Source organism: Balaenoptera musculus, chromosome 7, assembly GCF_009873245.2.
Source record: "Balaenoptera musculus isolate JJ_BM4_2016_0621 chromosome 7, mBalMus1.pri.v3, whole genome shotgun sequence".
Taxonomy (NCBI): domain Eukaryota; kingdom Metazoa; phylum Chordata; class Mammalia; order Artiodactyla; family Balaenopteridae; genus Balaenoptera; species Balaenoptera musculus.
Genome location: NC_045791.1, coordinates 67,974,892 through 67,992,627, shown reverse-complemented (window position 1 = coordinate 67,992,627; position 17,736 = coordinate 67,974,892). Strand labels below are relative to the sequence as shown.

Below are 17,736 nucleotides of genomic sequence, written 5' to 3'. Positions count from 1 at the left end.
TCCACACTAACATAGTGGACTGCTTTTTTACATAATTAAAACTCTCTGGGACAAGAAGGACCTGCAGATGTGTTTCTCTAAATAAGAGAGATGGAGAGATAAGGAGCCGATCTTAATTCAAAGTATGATGCATTTGTCAAATAGTTTCTTCACCTGGACATTTAAGGGTCCCCTTCCAGAATCTGGGAAAAGAAACAGAATGTAGCAAGGGGACAAGAATGAGTCCTCCTTAGTAAAAAGAAAGGGTTAAAATTTGTTCCTTTGAAAGTTTAAAGTGGACAAGGATCCTGAATTATCTAGACACCAAAAACTAGGCTGAAAGTCTGTATTTCCTCCCTATAGGGAAAAAGTGAAGGGGTGTGTGTCTGGGGAAAAGGGTAGGGAGGGGAGAATGAGTCTCTTTCCTTCTAACAGGCTTTCTCTAAAAAAAAAAAAAAAAAAAAGGGAAAGACAAAAACAAACGTTTGTTTCTGTGATTAAGCCCCATTTATGTTTAAAACATAAATGAAATAGGGACAGTTCAAGGCACAGAGGCGCGTGTTCTGATTTGGTTGTTTACCATCAATCAGACCGTTGCTTGGCAGACACTGGATGGTTATGAGCCTGAACAAGCTGAAAAGGGGCAGGAAAAGAAGTGGAGGCAGCATTCTTCCTATTTAAAGCTGCATCGCTTGAAAAAAGTTTTCGCAGACTGTGCTGGAGCTGGTGCTGAAAAAGGGGGTTTTCAGAGGCTGCCCTGGGGCTGGTGCTGAAAGAAGAGCCCACAGCTGACTTCATGGTGCTACAATAACCTTAGAATCTACTTTTCACTCCCAGGAGGACCCACATGTCTAATATTTAGACATGATGGCAAATTGGGTGGAAGCAAGACCTCTCCTCATTCTTACTATTTTATTAGGGCAATTTGTCTCAATAAAAGCCCAGGAAGAAGACGAGGATGGTGAGTTTGCCGTTTGCTTTCCTTGTGGTGTTTATTGCATGGTTTGGGAAATAGGTGGAATGTTAAGCCTCAGGAAGAGCATGAAGAGGAGGCTCTGATTTGAAGTTGAGAAGGGGGCTGACAGACTTGCACCTGGGAAACAGCTCGGGAGACAATCGGGATGTTTGTAAATCCGGAGCTTCCACATCTGCGGTTCCAAGAGTACACTCCTGAATATTTCTGGGAAAGCCTAGGATAAGTCCTTTTGCCTGAATGTGGAGAGTGGGAAGTTTAAAAGAAAAGGAAAGTGCTTAAAACAGAGCACTAAAGGCACTTTTAGTTAGAGGAGTTCTGTTCCGTGGGCTGGAGTTTTCAGAGCAAGGAGAAGTCGCAGCAGAAGCAGGGTAGGGTGGAGTCCTTTTTGTACTGAACTTCAGCTGCTTCATAAAATTCTTTGTTTAGAAAAACCTCTGCAGCCAGTCTGATAACTGATTTTTTCTTTGTCTTTGGCTCCTTATTTTGCTCTCTTTACAGACTTCTACGTCTTTCCCGTTTTCATTTGTGATCTTACAATCACTTTTGCTTTCTGAGAGACAGTCTCGTTTCTTTCCCCATGGCAGAAGTTGATAGAAGCCAGATTTCTTATTTTCCCACCCTACTGACTTGATTATCAGGACAGTGGTGGTTCCCTGTTGGATGGCGGAAGGCAGGAAATCCACATGCCTTATATAATTTATTTATCAAGGAGCATTTTATTGGCATTATTCATTAAACACAAGTTTCCTTTCTTTTCTTTTTTTAAAATGTGAGGCAAATCTTGACTGGTTACCGATTTCTTTTCATTTGAAATTTGCATATGTTAGGGTTGGGTTCTATGGTATGTTAAGCAAAAATGCATGGCTGCTATAAAATATAAGAAAATATTTAAACTGGTTCCACTGATTATTAAATCCTTCCCCTCCAGGCCTGAAGTTTCAAATACAGACATGTACTGTTTCATAATAGGCCATTATAGATTTTCATAACAATTTAACATCAAACTCAAGCTTTTAAGACTTAGCATATTTATTAAAATTTTGTTATTGTCTTTCATATATATTTTTGTGTATATATACACATATGTATGTGTGTATATATATATTTTAATACCTGCTTCTGGGTATTTTTGCTCTATAAATGTTCATAAAATTAATATAGAGACCACGAGGTCTAAAAAACATTTAAAAAGTGAAAATAAGAATCTGGGATGAATACCCAACAATCTGTCCAGAGTCCCATAGAGGGGGCACTTTCTAAAATCTTGGATCTTTTTATGTTACTTTTTATGTTTTTGAAAATGAGACAATTTATAAAAGATGAAACTTCTTGAGTTTCCTTGTAATGTTGTGAAAAGCATGTACAGTTTGGAAGGGTTGGGGAGATAATTTAATAGGAAGTAGAAGTCAGGAAAGGGGAGAAATAAAATACAGAAAAATTACAATAGAAATAGAAAAATCTGAACATAAAAGAAGTAGTTGACTCCCCTCCCCCACCAAAACAACCAACAACTTTCTTTTAAAAATTAACATAACTTTCCTTCTTAATATATTTTAAAATAAATAACTTACATTTATAAAGTATGAAAATAATTGAACATGTAAATAAATGTTTCCTAAAGCATATGGAGTAGGCCATATGTTAAAAGACTTTCTCAAATAGTTGTAATTACGTTGTAGGTGTTTCTGAAAAATGAGCATAGTTCAATTTTCCTTAATACTAATTTACATAAATGTTAGGAATGTGAGGCTTGATGCAAAAAGTCCCTGATTCCATACCAACTCTGCTCCCCCCCGTATAAACAAACAGCATAGAAACTGGAATTCCAAACATTATATTTTACAGAAAAAGGGTAATTGCTTTCATACGTATTATAAAAAAAATTCCTCAGTTTTATTACTCAAGCTAAGAGAATACATGTGATAAAAATTCAAAAGCAAAAGAAAATAGTCATGGTCCTAATTAAAGTTGATGTAGAAAAGAATTCCAGAATCCAGAATATTCAGAGCTACATAACTTGTATTTACTTACCATGCATATTTTGGTTTAAGTTATATTGTGTGGTACTTGGCAATACTTTATTTTCCCTGTTCAGGCTTGTCACAAGCTTAATAGAAGTGTCAGAATTTTGAAACTCCATGTGATTTTAAGTTTGGGGAAGAGTAAGTTCAGGTAAATGTTTTAAACTAAAGAAATATCTAAGGCACACATGCAAAACAAGTATGTTTTTCAAATTTTAGCTCTAAGTCATATAATGTGGTATTGATTTTGTGTACAGATATGTCCCCTTTGAATGTGGAGACCTATTATCGTATGTAAGTACATATTTATGAGCTTTTATTTTTTTCTTTTCAGGACTTCAAGGTATATTTTTCTTCTGTTTGACTGTGATTATTTTTACTGGAAATTTAAAACATATTTTACTTAGTTACACAGTACCTGTCTGATAAAAATACTTATGACTGAGGAGATAAAAGAAAGTAAATAAAGTTTTAGGCCGTTTAGGCCAAAATCACTACTACTTCTCACTAAATTTTAAGAACTGAATTGATTTTTTAAATTCATAAAAATGAGAAAGTTTGAGAGTTGGGCTAACTTTAGTTGAGACTACTAAGTAAAATTAAGTAACAAAAATGAGTCAAGGTGACAAAATCAGCTTTTCGTGAGTTTTTTTGTGTGTGTGTTTGTTAGGGGGGTGCTTTGAAAGGTTCCCCATTTGTTTTTTGTAGGAGAAAATACTAGTGCATTTATAGTAATTTTTATATTCCTAAATAAAGGTCTAACACCTAGTGAGCTTATATACATTCTTGTTATTAGAAGTGGACATACTTAATCTTGGAAAATAGTCTCTGATATGAATCATTGATTTCAACAACAGAGAAGAAATGGAGAGAAGGGAAGGTGCAGAAATGTACCATTTTATTTCCAGAGACTATAAACGTCAGTGCTTCTCAGAGGCACTGAGAAGGTAGGTAACATCAATAAGTGAAGCAAGCGAGTGTTTGTACGTCAACAGGGGATGGTGGGCCTGTGGAGAACTGAAGATGCATGCCCACTTGAAGACAGTCACATCTAATGTTTTCAGAAAGCATTGCCTAAGCCAAGTGCAGTATATTTGAGTGCCAGGTTTGGCTCCTGGACCATAAATTTGCAACCCTCTTGTGGCAACCCTACACTAATATCCTGGACCCAAGCCAACTTCTGATTACTAAGAGATGAGGGGCTCACAGTCCTTTCTATACCATGGTCTCCTGCATTTTTATTATATTACGTCTACCATTTATCTCATTGTTAAAATACAAATATGAAGAAACTAATGCTTAACACTCAGCAGTACTTGGATGGGATGATTTTAAAGGAGGTACAGAATACAAATACATAGCGTAAGATACTTGTTCACTCATAAATTGTTTTAAACTCTTTACTACTGAAATAGATACTTTGAATCATGTAGGATATGCAAACTTTTCTTTTATAGTGGATGTTTTAATCTAGGTCTACCTGCATATAGCAGAATGCAGTAGTTTAAACAAAAAAAGTGGTTTTTTTCCCTTATATAAAATAAGCTTCTAGTTAGGTAGTGAAAGGCTGGTAGACCAGCTCTACAGAGTCATCAGGGATTCAGTTTTTTTCTAGCTCTCTCATATCCCTAGGGTACACTCCTTGATGTTATGTTCCTAGACAGCTGCTGGAATCCCAGCCATTATATTTACTTTCCTGGCATCTGGGTAGAGAATGGGAGACAAAGGCCGTGATTCCCTCTTTTTTAATGGAGACTATTAAGTCATCATATCATTTCAACTTACTTGAAAGTTGGCTAGAATTTAGTCATATGGTCATACAAAGTTACAAGGACTGCTGGGAAATGTAGTCTTAGCTGGATAGCACTGGCAGTGTACTCTACTGAATAGAGTTATATTATGAAGGATATAAAAGGGAGAATAGCTATTAGGAGGCAACTATAATCCCAGCCACAATGAGTATAATTGTCAACTAGTGGAATAGATCTGGTTTCAATGGACAGAATATAGTTGAGTAACCTGATTTACCCTGGTTATTGTTCACTTCTGAGCAGACTACAAAGCCAAGAACACTGGATGGCACTTAAATACTAGGTTGTAATTCTTTGCAATTCTTTCCTTATTCTCTTCAGATAAATTTAGACGTACCTATAATTTTTATTCAAATTAGAACAAGGCTTTATTTTGAAGAGTATCTCTCTATATATGTAGATTGGTAGATTGATAGTTATAGTGAATTTTTTATATTGACAAATGCAGTGTATACTTTGACCATGACTCTTTAAGTTTGTTGGTAAGCGATCCACAGATCAGTGTTGAGCTGGCTGCATAAAGAATCACGTGAAGAGCTTGTTGCCAATATAGATTCTAGGCTCCCTTTGTTTCCAGATATCCTGATTTGGTAGATTTGGATGGGATCTGGGAAGCTTTCAGGTGATTCTGATTCATGCTGGTGAACCACTGTATTAAATCTCTACATAACACTCTTGTCTTGATATGACACCATTTGGCTTCCTGTTCTAAGGCTACACACTGTGACTTTGGCAATATCTTGCTATTCTAGTCATTCCTTTCACTTATAAGGCTGCTTAATTGAAGTTTGTATATAAACCACTGCAAATTCACCATCATTTCTGGAAAAACAACTTAAGGCCCAAATCCTCCTCATGGGCAGGTTAGGTGAATCATTCTACTATGCAAAGGACACAGACTATTAAAATGTATTTCCAGGTGAATATATAGTTTTCTTTTTCTCTCTTTTACTTCCTGCTCTTCACACTTCTATCATATCAACACAGGCCTAAAACTCATTGTGTTGATCATTCTAGAAATGCACATAATGCAGTATGTAAAGTAAAAACATAAAGAGAAAGGTTTGTTTTGAGAGGAGGAGACTTAGAAGATTGAAGTCATGTTAATCTATTTTTTTCTTTTTTTAATCAAACAGCTTGCTCCTACTTGAAGGATAATTCATACATCATCACTTAGCCTTATATGGAAATTCATAAAATATTTAAAAATGGATCGGTCACTTTTTGACTGATGTGTTTTTCTCTGAGATTATAACATTGAAAAGTTTAGATTTACATATGAGAGATATAATGATAGTAGGAAAGAAAGACTAAAATTGTTAATTATTAATTGACCTATTGTGTACATATTGGCAAGTTGAACAAGTTTATATAAGACAATGGAATGGTTGGAACATATGGACCATTCAGTTTTCCTCTAAATTTCTTTCCATATAAATTTCATGTGGCTTTTTCTAAATTTCATTTAAGGCTGAAGAACTGTTATGTACAAAGAGTATCTATCCTTGGCATTTGCATGAGGGGTAGTCTATCCAGTGGAAAATTTTGCCTTAAAGTTGTGACGACATTGGTCGCCTTAGTGTTTTTATTTTATTTTATTATTTTATTTTTTATTTTTTAATTAATTAATTTATTTATTTATTTTTGGCTGTGTTGGGTCTTCGTTTCTGTGCAAGGGCTTTCTCCAGTTGCGGCGAGCGGGGGCCACTCTTCATTGTGGTGCGCGGGCCTCTCACTGTCGCGGCCTCTCCCATTGCGGAGCACAGGCTCCAGATACGCAGGCTTAGTAGTTGTGGCTCACGGGCCTAGCCGCTCCGTGGCACGTGGGATCTTCCCGGACCCGGGGCACGAACCCGTGTCCCCTGTATTGACAGGCGGATTCCTAACCACTGCGCCACCAGGGAAGCCCTTATTTTATTTTATTGATATGTTTAAAACTAAACTCTTCAACAGAAATCAGGATGGTTCCATCTTATACTGAGTATATTCTCTAAGGAACAGTGTATCAGGGACATTACAATAGCACAAGATTTTCCTTACTCACGTGTTGCCTTCTACAGAGAAGGCAGTAATATTAACAGTATTAATAAATTAATATTCATAAATAATGAACTTTGTCCCTATTAGCTTTCTGGTATAATGTTCAAACTCAAAAATGTTTGTATGCTTTTTAAAAAAAATTTTAGTTTAGATCTGAGAAGGAGGAAGGACTGTCTCACAGTTGGTTTTCTTTTCTTTTCCTTTCTGGGTGTCTGCTCAATCAGAATTATAAATTCAGTTTCAAGATGACAGTGTTCTCGGTGGAAACATTGCTTGCAACATAAGCATCATAGCCTTGTTGTAGTCTATATACTTTAGTAAGTAAAGTAAGCCACAGTCCAACCATCATTGGGAGAACACCTTAGTTCTGGTCCATCTCTGCTATTTAGCAGTCTTGCTACCTTTAGAGTCCTGTAACTTTCCCAAACCTTTGAGTCCTCATCTGAAATTGGAGAATTTATACACACCCCTGTTAATCTGATGGGACTCTTAGGTGGGTCATTTGGGAACTTTACCTGAAGGCACTTTTAGAGCACTTAAATGAGACACAGAAAGTGATATTGCAATCTGATTTCAGTCATCACAGATACAAACCTTGGTGGTATATATTTTACTTTCGCCAAATCTTTGAATTTGTTTTGAAGAAACTTCCAGATTTGTTCTCCTTCTGTACTTTGTTTGTTCTCCATCTCCTGGAGGAAGTTGCTCCATTAATCATGCTCTCTTTTCCATAACTTCAACAGCTTCCTTTCTATGAGCTCTTTCCCCTTAGCCTGTAAACAAGTTCAGCATTCTCCCAGGGTCTGTGTCTGGCTCCCATCCTCTTTTTATTCTTAGCCCAGCTGCTTTAAAGGAGCAGAACAGTTTTCTGTCTGCCTCCATGCCCTCACTCATCCCATGCACTCTGACTTTTACCCCATCCATTCCACTTAAGCTCTTCTAGTAATGTGTGATGTTACAGTGGGCTCCTTTCACCTACCATTGACCACTCCAGCTTTCCTGAAAGGTGGTGCTCTGAAGATTCTCCCTCTACCTTCCTGACCTTTCCCTCTCAGCTTCATGGGCTCCTTCTCCTTATTTATCCCTTAGCACTTTGTTTTCTCATAGGATTTTGTCCACTGGTCCTTTCTGTATATTCTCTCCCTAGAGTATCTAGGAATCTTACTCACTCTCAGGGTTTTGCTTAACAGCTAATTGCTGATCATTCTCAAATCTCTCTCTCCAACCCTGACCTTCCACATCTACTTCAGAATACCCAGCTTCCCACTGGATGGTCCATAACCACTTCAAGTTCAGTGTATCCCAAACTCAATTCATTATCTTCCCTCCAAGACAGGATCATCTTTCTCATGTATTCTTTATGTCAGTTAAAGGCAAGATCATCCTACCTGGTTATTCAAGCAAAAGTGTAATCAGTCACTAAACTCTACCATTTTACCTGCTAAATATTCCTCATATATACCTCCTCTCCCTCTCTACTACGAATGCCTAAGTTTAGGCTCTCATCATCATATTGCAGTATTACTACAATTTACTGCAGTAGCATCTAACTTTGTCTCTTGCCTCCCATGTAACTACTTCCCACCCACACCTATAGAGACCCCCTCTGTTGCCACTGTGATATAAAACTAAAATCTGATTACCTCATTACCTTCCTTAAAATCTTCCATTGAGTCCCATAACTTGAGGAAAGAATAATGTTCAAGCTCCTAAGCAAGGCATACAAGACCTTCCATGATCTGACCCATTTCTAGAATTTTAGTCACAATCACTATCATTCTTTGCCTCAAAATAGGAATTGCCTGTAGTTCTCACCTCTCACTACACACATGCACACACACGGTTCCTTTTTTTAAGTCTATTTCCCAGGTTCCACTTCATGTCATAAATTTATTTTATGTATTAAGTATATGATAGTTATTCCATGCATATATGCCAATGAATATTATTTTTGAAAATCTAAAAACAATCTCTCCCACTATTTATTCATTCAAATATGAGTGAACTGATTTCATATTCAGGATTTGCAAATTAAATTTGCATATTCTTGAGCAATTTTCTTGATGGCTCTATGTCCTAGTTTTTTTGTCTATAAAATTAGAATAGTAATATTTACCTTAAATAATTATTTTGAAGACTATCATGTATATAAACCACCTACATAGTAGTATGGCTCCCAACAAATACTAGGAGCTCATCAAATGATTATAGATATCATTATCCAACATTATTATCCAGTTGATATTATTATTCCATTACTATTTAGTAGTATAGCAATAATAATAAATGCTTATTGGGTAATTATAAGAACCAAAATGTTAGATGTTATGGAAAAAATAAACAACTTTTGCTCTCAAAGAGATTAAAATTAGTGTAAAACTTAAAATGCAAATTTTATTTACTGTTCTACTATGGTCATTTGGACAATACCTCAGTATTTTCATCTAAATCTAAATAGGCTATATTGTAAGCCCATTTATAAATTTTACCCTTCAAATAGCAGAGCTTTATTGTAGCGTCTTCTTGTGTAGGTTTATACGGGAAAAAACAAAGGGAACAAAAAGCTCTTTCCACCGAATACTTTCTAATGACCGTGTGATTTGAAGCATCACTGCCGCTCTCCTGTTCCTCACCCCCACAGCATTTCATTCTCTGTAGTCGTTCCCAGGATGTAAGCAAGCCAAGCACGATCTGTTCCATGCCCCAGTGCTACCACATGTCTGTCTACCGGCTCTGTCTGTTTCAGAGTTTATTTTCTGAAAATATGATAGTCATAAAAGTCTGTAGTAAAAATTGGAAGCTTATTTTCCACACTGCATTGCCCTGGGTTGTATCTGGAATGAGAGGAATTGCTTCACTGCACAGGGATTTACAACGCAGCTCCCAGGACTATTTGGATACAGTAGAGGGAGTGACTGTCTTTTCTCAGACTTTGCAGCAAGTCTCTTCATTTTCCAAAGTCTGCTGGTTTCTTTACTCCCTTCGCTCCCAGGAGATTTTTGTAAAATTGACTCCAGAAAGCAGAAACTGCTGTAGGATATAGGCACATTCTTTATAATCACACTTTCCTTACTTTGCTGTACTTTTCTTTCTTCTCAGTTTTTCAAACTTAAACAGAATGATGGGTTTGACTTGGCAGGAGGTGTGCACATGGAATATCACCAGATAATTAGTAGCTATGAATTCCTTTAATTAAATCTTTGTTATTCAATATAGCTGTTCTGTGGCTGTCAGCTCTAGAGTTTTTCATTATGGAATTTTAAAATATGGGTGCTTCCCTTAGCAAATACAATTTATTTATAGAGATTTAATGTTTTCATTTCATTTATATTTCATTTAATATTTCTTAAATAACAGTTATATACTTATTATTTGCTCCCGAGGGAGAAGAACCTATCAGATTTATTCATGCTAGTTTGAAATTATTTTTAAATTTTTTCTTTTTCATTCTTTCCAGAGCTTTCTATTGAAGAAATAATTAAGTTACAGTTTAATTCAGAACATTATGCTTCTCATGTTAGTGCTAAATTTTTAGTTAGAGTTTCCGATAGGATGGGCTGGTGGGTGAACAGTGAGGTTAACTGGTTACCATGGGAAGATGAACTACAAAGAAAAAGTTCCTAGTTTTCTGGTCTTTGGCTAAAAACACAAACCCTCTGAAGTTTATAAAGAAGGCTTATACTTTCATTTGAGAGGGCAGAAGGGCACTGGCCATTCTAAGGCAAATGAGTGATTCTGATATGAGAATCTTCTTTTATATGAGTTTGTACAGAAAAAAAGAAAAAGAGACTTGGGGGCAATGAAGGAGGAACAACTGAACATTCCATCAAGAGCTTGTGTTTAAGCTTTCAGGTGCTGCAAGTGTTATGTCTTTCTGAGTGTTAACAAAAAAAACACTTCTTTCTCCAGCCCTTCCCCATTTCCTCTTAAATCTTGATCTCTACACATTAGATTAGGCATGTGTTTGTCTGTATTTTTATTTTTCTCCCTTAAGCGCAGTAAAACTGAACTGAATTTTGCTGAGAAGCAATTGATAAATTCCTGAATCAATGGAGTGCTTATTAGCCTGGGAAGATTTCAGGATACTTTGAATCTGTTTGTTTTATTTTTTAAAAAAGTAGGCTAATTCCTTTATGTAGAGAATGAATCAAAATTGAAACAGTTAGTTCTAAAGAGATTAATCTGTGGATACATTCAAAGTTCCATTGGCAGTGTTTGTGTTTGGGTATGTGAAGGATGATGAAATAAAATTAAATCAGTATTTTATGATAATTAAATGTATTTTATTTTCTCATATGTAAAGTATTTTTATGGTATTTTGGTATATTCAGCATATAAATATTTGAGAAACTTGCCAGAACTATATTCACCTGAGCTACCTTGTACCCCTTCCACATCTGTTCCATGTTGCTAAAGTCCCAGGAGGGTAAGCAGGTCCAGTTTTAAGAAAACAGGTTTGAAGTAGATGACTTTTAAATTTAATTTAATTTAATCATTTTTTTAGGGAAATACGTTTTCAACCTCCTTTCAGTTTGAAGGAAAGGCATTCAGGAATCTGCCTGAGAATCAAGGTCTCATACTGAAGCTTTATCTGCATGTCTCCTTCCCAAATTTGGTTCAAATTACAGAATTTTTCTTCTAGACTGACCTCCTATCAAAACTTACCTGTTTGGTGTCCTCTTCTTTTCTACTCCTTGGGAAACTAGTCTACAACACGTGCCCTCTCTAGTCATTATTCCAGTGCACCCTTTAAAAAATATTACTCCTATGTAATGTGAGTATATTATATATGGTAGTTTGCCTTTTATGATTTTTTTCCCCAATATTCTCTGGCCATCAGGATCAGCTGACATCATGGCTCTGGGTGAAAGTCCCAGTATCAGATGGACTCTATGGCACTATAGGTGGATAAAACACAGCTGTCATGGGCATCCCGTATTTGTCCGTGGAGGGTTCTACAGTCAGGACATTAGAATCACTTCAAACCCATTCTAATAGAAACTGAAAGTTGCCTTAGTATAATCAAAATGGAAATTTGCCCACAGGACTCCGACTGTTTCTGAAGAGGACTTCTGAGTTTCTTCAGGATAGAACCATATGATTGTGCATCATATGGAAAGCATACGTGCATGGGAAGATGGGTTCTCTGTGGGTACACAAGGATACCAATTAGCAGTTGGCTCAGATAGCCTCATTGAAATCATACATTAAAATGTAAGGCTCCAAGCTAATGTGGGGCTCCCTGACCATTCCTATATCATGTCTTGAGGGACTTATTTTGAGAATTTCAGAGAGGTTGGGGAAGTTTGTGATATCTCTTAATTTTTGTTCTTTGATTTCTCTAATTTTTTTGTTTACCTTATATTCCTAAAACATAGTCATTTTAGAATGAATAAATAAATAAACGCAACCACAATACTATATCTCTGTTCTTTTGAGCTAATGGCATAGATACTCTTAACTAGGCCTATAGGCTGTAGGAATAGTAGGAATAGGGCACTATCTCACAATGAGATTTTTTAATTCTGGGAAATTCCTTCGGTTCCCAATTATTACCATTTTACTACACTTAGAACCTTAAACAGTGAGCAGTTTCTACATTTAGAACTTCTTCTTTTCCATTTACTTTCAAAAAGCAGTTTAACAGAGCCTGGGTCTTTGGAGTCTCAAATTCGAATCCTGAGTTTGCCATTTGCAACCTTGTGACCTTGAGCAAGTTACTGATCTTTGAGATTCAGTTTTCCCATCTGCATATTGAAGAATTGAATTAAAACTTTGATGGGGGGAGCAGAATCCCTGGAGCAGAACAGGGCCAGGAATGGGGGAGAGGAGTGGAGAGAGCTATAATTGCGAGGTTTGAAATGGCAATAAGGAATTTTTTAAAATTTCATGTTCTTCCCTTGGGCCAGGTCTGTGCTCAGCTCCAGATTATTCACAAAGCAAGTCAGGAAAAGCAAACTGGCACAACCCCCCTGAAACTTATACTTTGGTATTAGGATGCATTTCGCAAACTTAGTGGTACATATACTCATTTAATTTTATTCTTTTTTTCTAATATAATGTTTGCCCATTTGGTTCAGGTAGAGTTGTTCAAGAAACTATGCTCAATACATAAAACATTTGTTTACTTTCCTGATATTTTACTGGTTCAAGACAGACTTATTTGGACCCTGGCAATGTTTTTAGGAGGGATGGCATGCACCTCCACCTGGGTTGTCAATGCAGAGGAAGGAGCTCTGTGAGCTCATTCAACTCCTACTGACTCAACATGGCAACAGGGTCCAAAGAGCACTGGCCCTGAGTCAGACAACTCCAGTGAAGTCCTGACTCTTTCCTTATAAATTCCTTATAATGTGTTGGAACCTTAATTTCCTCATTTATAAAACAGGGATAATACTTTTTATTTTGCTACCTCACAGATTCAAAATGAAGAGTTCATAATATCTGTGGAAATTCTGTGTCAGGTTTAAAAGCCTCGATAAGGGTAATGTTATTATTTTAGTATGATTTACTGTAATGAAAAGTTAGATGAATAGAAAATAAATGTTTTATTTTAGGTAAATGAGAATATTTATAATCCAAAGGAATATAAGACTCTTCACAGACCTGAAAGAAAGCAAAATTAGTGGAGTTTTTTAAACCTTGAATTGCAGAGAGTAAAATACCTTGTTTACATATCTATCTAGAAAACTCCCAAAGCCCCAAAATAGGAATTAAATAGGAAAAAAATGAGAATAGAGGCTTTGACTTGAGGATAAACAGAACAGACGGAAAGACAAAACGTGATTTTTCTAATATAACTGGACTGCAGTCTCTATACAAGCAAAACTGTAGCTTCCTGACAGAAGGCTGAATCCACTATTATTATTACTTTTTCCCTATTCATCTCTCATCAGGAAGCCTGTCTCAAAATCAAAGTTAAGCTCTAAGGGCCTGTTTGTAGCATGGTATCCCTTTTCCCTGGGTCAGAAGGTGACTTTGAGCCAGAAGTTTAAACTGGTGATAAATATCCACAGCAATCTGAGCCAAGTGTTTAGACAAAGGTTCCATCATCCCTCAAGCCTGTCTACTTTCTGGTATATTTTAAGACTCTCTACTTGTACAGAGAGAAACATGCAGTTAAAGAGATGAGGGCCTCAACTAAATAGACTGTTTCTTTCTTTCACGAATGAATTGTTGAAATAATTCTAAATTAAAACTAGACCAGGACACAGGAAATCTGCATTCTAATTGTAGCTCTATCATGAACTAACTTGGTGATTTTGTGGAAGTGACTTAAATTCTCTCTGGGCCTCAGTTTCTTCCTTTGTAAGACTTGTTATCCAGGGCCACTTTCTGCTCTGAAATTCTGTGACTATAGAAGGTTTACATAAACTTACTTCACATAGGTCAGATTTGTGCTGTACCACTGTGAAGAATCTCATGTATGCATTTTGGTAGATTGAAGCATTATGCATGATTTCTGTAGGTAATATCTTTCTGTACTTTTAAATTAGGATTTGAAGTTTTGATCCAGGTTTCTAGTTATTTACCTGACTATGGTTCATTTAAGAAACACAACTTCCAAAATGATCTGCTTTTCAACGAATGGCTTTACAACAAAGTTTCTAGACACTGTTGTAAAAGGTGATTGTGAAAAAAATTCAGAATAATCTGGCATTAAATTTTGTAGATTTCAGATTAATTTTGAATTTCCCAGTTAGAGAGAAAATATGTAAATGCATTCAGTGTTGTGTTAACACTATTACAACCATAAGACTTGGTGCTCTCTAAATATTTTTTGGTGGGATGGTGGTCAGAGGTTAGTGGCATCCTAGACTCTTGCCCTTAAAGCTGATGGATTTGTCTTTGCAATGAAGACACTGCTTACTTTTACTGACAATCTGCTGAACGTACTAAATTCTGTTCTATCTAGCCTTTAAAAAAAAGAAGGAAGGAAGGAAGGAAGGGAGGGAGGGAGGCAGGAAGGGGAATTAAAAACTTATGAGCTTTACCTGAGGAGTAGATCATGAGATTGTCATGACTGTTCTTGATTCCTTATTTTATACTTGTTCCTCAGCCCTTATTTTTCTTTGCAGTAATGTTTGTTGGGAGATCTGTACATGTTTAGTCTGAATATTTAGAAGGCTTGATTTAGTCCATTGATATTTCTTGAGCACAGAACTTTTTGGAACATGCTGCTTGTCTCCCATTTTCTTCAGGGAAAATGAGGGACTCATTTTTGTGTTTTATTTCCCACTTTTCCTACTTCACTGATCCTGATTTAGTCCTCTAAACATTTATGTCCCCAAGTCCTGCTAGAATTTCACTCCCAGGCATTATGGATAGAAAATAGCCTTTTTAAAAAAATGTCTTTACCAGAAGTACGTGTGTCTAATTCGGGCATATGAAAAATTTAGATTAAAAATCTGACAAGATTTTAAAAAGGCACTCACAAATGCTCACATCCATGTAAAATCAGAAATGCCAGTGGGAGAAAACTGTCAGGTTCTAGATTAATGGACTCTTTGATAAATGAGATATACTCAGTCATCTTAAAGCAGGTGACAATAATTTCCTTCTTTGGGGAATATAAATCCCATTCTATCCTCAAAAACCATTATAAAACTGTTTTAGTGGCATTAGAATTTGCTTCAGATGATTCTGAAAAATTTGTCTTTCTTTGAAAGAAATAGTGCTCTGATCTCAAGTGATGATGATTTTGACTTGCTTTTCTATACAGGGCAGTATATCCCCACCCTGCAACCTACTTTCATTCCTTCATTATTCATTAACTCAGTAAATATTTACTGAGTACCTATTGTTAACCAGGCCCTTTACTGGATGATACAGAAACAAATATTTAGTCCTTGCCCCCCAGGGAGGGGGAAGAGTAAAAGCAAGAACAATACCATGTGGTCCGTGCAGTGATGGAGGCAGACAGAGGGTACTAGGGGAGTCTAGAGGGCGTCCCTGACACACAGCCTGGGAGGTGGAGGCGGGATGGGAGGCCAGGGAAGGTCTCAGAGGAGGGAGCCCCTGAGCAGGCATTCCCCTGCACTCACCCCATTATTTCCTCTATCTGTATTCCAGCCTCTTCTTCACACATCCACACCCTTCAAATCATAATCAAGTCTGGTGTGTGTCCTCTTTGAAAACTTTTGATTATCCCAGATATCTTTGCTCTTTTTCTCTAAACTACAGCACTTCTCCTTTCTATGACATATTTAGCACTTAATAAAACCTTTTATGCATCGCCCATTGTTTTAGTTTTACTTAATAAATGTCATTGATCTCTTACTTATGTCATATGCTCCTTGAGTGTAAAGACCATTTCTCAAACCCAAAACGTCAGATACAGATTCTGTGCTATGCATATTAAGAGGTTTTCAATAAATGTTTGTGATTAACAATTTGAACAAAATATACTTCCCTTGATGGTTTAAAGTCAAATGCCTTCTCTCCATTGATTGTCAGATTGTTGCCTAATTACATTACTCAATCTTGCTTGTTTTTCCATACATAGCAGCAAACTTAAAAAAATGGAGCCGGCTTTTACGTATAGGTTAGCTGTATTTAGCGCCTTTTTGGGTAAAGCCTCATAAAAATACTTACTTCAAAGCACACTAATTGGCTACTATATACAAACAAAAGTTAATTTTATAACTTACCCATTTTATTTATAGTGATTTTAGTCAGGCTATAAGGGTGCAAAGATGATTGACACACTCTCCTGTATTTAAGGGGCATCCATAATGAGGGGAATAGACATATGAACAAATAATTATAAAACAATATAATAAATATGATGAAAAAGAAGGGCATAGGAGTATTCAGTTCACCTGTGAGAGCAAAGGTTAGTTTCCTGGAGGAGCCAGATCCAAAATGTAAGTGATGAATGTGCAGTAACCAGAAGAAATGAGACAAGAGGAGCAAGTAAATAGCATGTAGATAGGAAAAAACATTTGCAATACTTAGAAGTGTTATTTAACATTGTTTTGCAGGAAACTACAAATACTTTGATGGCTTGGAGAATGGAACGTGGGATGATCTCATTTATTATTAGAGATGACTTTTTTGGATAATTTATTGATTAATTATTTAAAAATTCAGTTTTTAATAACAGTAGAGACAGTGGGTATAGACTTTTTTTTTTTTCTTTCCCTATTTATTAAGCAACTTAGTTGTGAAGGGAAGAAGAGATATAGGACCATAGTTAGGTAGAGTCAAGTGAGGATTTTTGTTTTGTTTTGTTTTGTTTTCAGATGACAGGATGGGATGTTCACAGACTGAGAGAAAGAGTCCCATGGAGGGAGAGATGTCGAAGATACAGAAAGAAAGGGGGAGGAGATTAACCAGGATATAGGAGAGGGCAACACTGAGTGTAAGGGGAGAGGAGTTAGCCTCTGAAAGGAGATTGGCTGTTGTATCTTCGACATTAGATGCGGGAAGACAAAGATGCAGTTGTAGCTTCAGGTGAAAGAAATACGTTTGGGGTACAAGAGGTAGGGGTGTGATTGTTCGTGCTTGAATACATCAAGTCTTTTTATTGCCTCAATTATTTTAATGCCTCAATCATTTTAATGCATCAATATTAAATTAAAATGGAATCAATTTAATTTAAACAATTAAATTATATATACTAGGATGTCCTTTGAGACCAGTTGTCTCACCTATTGCTCTGTTTGTGCTAGCATCATGTGAAGATTAAGTTATCAGTAAGTCATTTGTTTTCATTGTGAATGTTGGTTAAATATCAAATAGTTGCTCAAAATGCTTGCATCAAAATACATGATGTTTCTTTTTCTAACTGGGCAATGTGTTGTGCTTTTGGATAGTCAGGTTCAACCTTCCATCAGTCTCTAACTCCCCCCCACCCCCACCTCACCCCCACTAAAGGTCAGGTGTTCCTAAATCACAATGATAAAAA

At 36.4% G+C, this 17,736-nt stretch overlaps 1 protein-coding gene across 1 annotated transcript in view; it reads left to right on the top strand.

Moving 5' to 3' along the window:
• The first annotated feature begins 642 nt into the window (after window positions 1-642).
• The window catches only part of COL5A2 (collagen type V alpha 2 chain), a 143,303-nt gene continuing 126,209 nt past the window's right edge, over window positions 643-17,736 (top strand). Inside the window, exon 1 of the mRNA XM_036857841.1 lies at window positions 643-940. Coding sequence (XP_036713736.1) covers window positions 844-940 — 97 coding nt within the window. The 5' untranslated portion in view covers window positions 643-843. The remainder of the gene's footprint in view (window positions 941-17,736) is intronic.